At 44.9% G+C, this 4,870-nt stretch overlaps 1 protein-coding gene across 1 annotated transcript; it reads right to left on the reverse strand.

Annotated features, from left to right (window-relative positions):
- Positions 1 to 453: 453 nt before the first annotated feature.
- Positions 454 to 3,567, reverse strand: LOC145350259 (C-X-C chemokine receptor type 4-like). Its single transcript, XM_080199363.1, has 2 exons — positions 3,485 to 3,567; positions 454 to 1,897 (listed from the first exon to the last, which is right to left on the reverse strand). The coding sequence occupies exons 1-2, from the start codon at positions 3,512 to 3,514 to the stop codon at positions 836 to 838; spliced, it is 1,092 nt and encodes a 363-aa protein (XP_080055489.1). The 5' UTR covers positions 3,515 to 3,567; the 3' UTR covers positions 454 to 835.
- Between the last annotated feature and the right edge of the window lie 1,303 nt (positions 3,568 to 4,870).

Genomic DNA, 4,870 nt, shown 5'->3' on the forward strand with positions numbered 1-4,870 from the left:
GGTGACAAGGTGGCACAGTGCCTCACATTATTAGGGATCAGGATTCAATTCCATTCTTGGCTGTCTGTGAAGTTTACACATTTTGTCTGTGTGGGTTTCCTCTCGGTGGTCAGGTTTCCAACTGCAACCCAAAGATGTGCAGTTAGGTGGCTTAAACGAATAAATGCGTGGGCTTACAGGGATAGTATGAGGGGTAACTGGGTAAAATGCTCTTTCGAGTCAGGTGCAGATTCAATGGGCAGGATGGCCTCCTTCTGCACTGCAGGGATTCCATGGAAAACCTCTGACAAAAATAAAAAGCTCCAGCACCCGCCAGTCTCTTGACAGCGTCTTATAACTGAAAGGTGGATGTTTTGATATTTTGGAGTTGGCGAGAAAATAGCTCCAAGTTTTCCGACATAAAGATGTGAAGAGAAATACACCATAACATTTGATATGAGAAATAATGCATTTATTTACATAATCTGCGGAAATACAAGTGCACTCACTTCTACCAAACTTTGACAAGCATAATATGCGAAGTAAAAATAATTATATTATTCAATTACACGCTTTATTTACATTATCGTAAGGAATACGCGATCCACAAACTTATGGAAACTCAGCTGCCACCCATTTACCGAACCAAATGATACAGGATAACATAAAATGTATCTATAAGGTGACAAAAATTCAGACACATAAATAACCCAACGTATAAATAGCAACTCGCAACTTGAAACAAACAACACGAAGAGTTCTAAGATTGGAGGCCAGTAGTGAAAATACGAAAGTAAAAACTCCTCCCGTTAATGCAGCGTTCAAACAGAGTGGGTCCAGGGTGGGGAGGAACAGGTTAGCAACTTGACTGAAGACTGGAAGACTCTGACTCGGTGGAGATTGAGGGGTGAGCTCCCCGCCTGTCCCGGCTTTTGAGTTTGTTAAGAGAGGAGCAGCGGCTTTCAGAGTGGCTGAAGACCCTGCGGGTGTAGGTCTTGAAGTTGACCCCGACAAAGGCGTACAGAATGGGGTTGAGGCAGCAGTGGAAGAAGGCCACGGCCTCGGTGACGGCCATGGAGGTGATGACTATCTGCTCCACCTCGCAGGAATAGGCGCTGCCCTTCATCAGCATCACGGTGTCGATGGAGATGACAATGTAATAGGGCAGCCAGCAGAAGAAGAAGGTGAGGATGAGCACGATGGTGATCTTCAGAGCTTTGCGCTTCTGCAGCCCCGTGGAGCGGGACAGCCTGGAGATGATGATACAGTAGCAGACCAGGATGACCAGCCCCGGCAGCACAACGCCCACCAGGATCTCCTGCACGCGGAAAGCGATCATCCAGGACTGGTTATTCTGCTCCGGGTAAATGCGCTCGCAGACCACCTCGTTGTCCACTATGCTGGTTTCGGCGAACACCATGTCGGGCACGGTCAGGAGGACGGCTGGCAACCAGACACCCGCGTAGACTAAGCGGTCAGCCAGCAGCTTCCGCGGCCCCGCACTGTTGGTTGCATGCACCACCGCATAGTAGCGGTCCAGGCTGATGAAAGCCAGGATGAGGACGCTGCTGTACAAGTTCAGCGTGTAGATGATGTGCGCGATCTTGCACATGGCGTTTCCGAAATACCAGCCGTGGGCAGCATCGATAGACCAGAGCGGGAGGGTCAGCACGAAGAGCAAATCCGCCACCGACAGATGCAGCCTGTACTTGTCCGTCATGGTGCGGACTCTGCCCTGATAGCCCATGATCACCACCACCAGACCATTGCCCACCACCCCCAGGACAAACACCAGCGAGTACACGCAGGGGAAGAAGATGCTTTTGAAGTATTCGTTTTCCCCATCGCACATCATCCCTTCTGGATACGTGTAGTTATAATCGTCGCTGTCATTGTGATCGTAAGTCAGCTGATAACTCTGAAACAAGAAACAAGAGGCTTTGTCAACAAAACATCAGAGCTGTTACCGGGTGCATTCATCTAAAGTCCTCTTCTCAAACCGCACTGTGAAACGGCCACTCTAACTGGCCCATTGGAAAGCAAGTTTCTCTTTTCTGGGTGACATCCACGTTAACTTGGCGTTGTAACGTGCCTAAGGGGAGGAGGCAGGCAGGCTGCTGTTGCAGGATAGAGTTGCACTGTTCGAGTTAAACCCTGGGCAATACGCGGGCGAGGGGAACTGAACCTGGTGCCCCACAAAACTCCCTCTTAAAGAAGGAACCGAATTACACAGACTGGCGGGGGAGGGCGGCACACAGGGGCGGCCCGAGCTGATCAGTGTACAACTGTTTGGTTACAACACGATGGTTTAGAAGGGAAATCACAGTGAAAATCTCCAACTAGATAGCGGTTTTGAAACCCAGCTACTTCGCTGTACACATCTCAGGGCAGCGACTGAAGTTGCAGTCACCCTGTCCAATAAATAATCATGATGTGGAGATGCCAGCGTTGGACAGGGGTGGCCACAGTAAGAAGTCTCAAAACACTAGGTTATAGTCCGACAGGTTTATCATCAACTCAATGGCACGTTATTCTGCTCTCTGCTGGCGCCTGGTTTTTACAAACGCTCGCATTACTCAGATCGCTCACTGCAATTTCATCCTACGTTTTCGGAAGTATCACTTTCGGTGTTTACCCCCACGTGTGTAATGAGCAAAGTGCAAGAAAGTTCAGGGGAGATTTGGTTGTTTATTCTTAGACTAACGGTTCTGCACGTTTGGCATTGGGTTGAGTTGATCAGAGTTAAAAAGAATAAGCAGTTACCAGTTCCACACTTCACTAAATGTACCTGCAAAGATCATCTGAGCTGTCAGTGTGGGCATGTTTTATAAATTGAATATTGAAATGCCAAACGACTTATCCGTGGGCATCAATGAAACTGTCTTTTAACTTAAAAACCAACAACAAAAAAATGCGGTCGAACGCTCTAATATTCAACTTTCGGTCTTCTATGATTTCTTTGGTGCAAAGGGAATGAATCAGAACCGCGCTGGGTTTCAAAGGGCAAGTTGTAACAAAACGCGTGCGGTAAAATAAAAATACGGAACCGGCGAAGCCAGGCAAAAGGATTGGGTCAATATTGCCTTTTCAAAATCTCAAGCTGGTGTAACCAATTCCAGTAAATGAAAATAATCACACATTGGAGAGGTTAACCATGCCCTGTAAATATTAAAACCCCACAGAACTCTTCCTGACTTCTCACAGGCATCTTTCATTATCGAAGATTGCCTTGTGCTAAGGTGATCCGATCATCCTCATTTTACACAGGCCAGCCACTAATACATGCTTAATTCTCATACTGTATATATATACTCTGTATATAAATGCATTAACAAAAATATTTAAAAAGGCTATTTTGTAAATAGAAAGTCCCAATTGTAAGTACAAATTGAACAAAAAAAAACTCAATTTTGGTGCATAATTTAGTTATTAGCATAATAAAACTAGACATAATAAAAAAAAACAGAAGAAAGTGCACTTTGATAGTAATTGAAGTTTCTCTTACCAGTTCGTTGTAGTCTGAAGTTTCAGACATACTGCACTGCTTCCAGTAATACAGGCTGGTTCTAGCGGGTAAACGCTTGCAGACTTCTGAAAGTGTGAAGATGTTTGCTGAAGTTTTTAAACTGAGCTAAATTCCCACTTGGGTCCGCGCGTGCGCACAGCGAAGAGCCAAGCCCACAAATCAAAAATGTAACTGCCAATTAAAAACTTGCTGGAATACTTCATTCAAAACAAGCCCAATTTGCAACTGACGTGCACCGCAGCCTAACTGTTGTGGATGCACCGAAAGCAACAATAGCATCCGTTACACAAATACAATTGGAGAATAATACTCAATTTCATGTGCATTTAATGAAAATGTGATTTTGATGAAAGTGTCACAATCGCTTTAGCTGTCTGTGAAACTCAGACTGTGACTCCCTGGAAGAGAAAATTTGGGAATATCCCTTCCACCAGGACTGTCTGTCCCCTCATTTATTTATAGAATCATAGAATTCCTATAGTGCAGAGGGAGGCCGTTCAGCCAATTGAGCCTGCATCAACCCCAAGCCCACCCAGACCCAATCCCTGTTACCCCAGTTTTTGCCCCTGACGCTAAGGGACAATTTAACATAGCCAATCAATCTAACCCACACATCTTTCAATTGGGGGAGGAAACTGAAGCATCCGGAAAAAACGCAGGGAGAGTGTGCGAACGCCATACAGACAGAGGCCAGAATTGAAACCAAAAGAGGAAATGCTGGAAAATCTCAGTAGGTCTGGCAGCATCTATAAGGAGAGAAAAGAGCCGATGTTTTGAGTCCAGATGACCCTTTGTCAAAGTTTTTATCTTTTCCCCTCATCCCTTATCATTCCTTCATCATTGCCACTTTAGAACCCAAAAGACAGACCAACACTTCGAAAGATGCTCTGACTGCCACTTTCTCAGGGCAACTAAGGATGGATGATCCATGTGACCTCATCAGAACACACACATCCAAGAGCAAGTAAAACTGGGCCAAAGTTTGCTTCAGCCCGTTAGCTAATAATGTTGCACTTTTTAGTGTTGCCCTTACATGTTTAGATTTTCACTTTTTGAGCATGGCTAGTTGCTGGAAGTACAAGTTGATAACACTGCAGCAAGGGAAACCACATTTGGAACTCTATCGAATCAGATTAAACTGTTGTGAAGTGACCAGTGCAAGGACTGAGAAGGAAGTATAGATTAGAGTTGGTGAGTTTAACTTCAAACCAGAAAGACAAATACAGAGGGAAAAAGAAAGAATGGATTAAGCAAATGGAAATATCAAAATGTTTTCCTTTGAAATTTGGTCATTTTCACATCTCCAACAAGATTTAAAATCTGAATAAACTAAACAGATGCAATAGCTTTCAGTGCATGAGAGGT

Source organism: Carcharhinus amblyrhynchos, chromosome 11 (assembly GCF_965287045.1).
Source record: "Carcharhinus amblyrhynchos chromosome 11, sCarAmb.v2.hapA, whole genome shotgun sequence".
In the NCBI taxonomy this organism is placed as follows: Eukaryota; Metazoa; Chordata; class Chondrichthyes; order Carcharhiniformes; family Carcharhinidae; genus Carcharhinus; species Carcharhinus amblyrhynchos.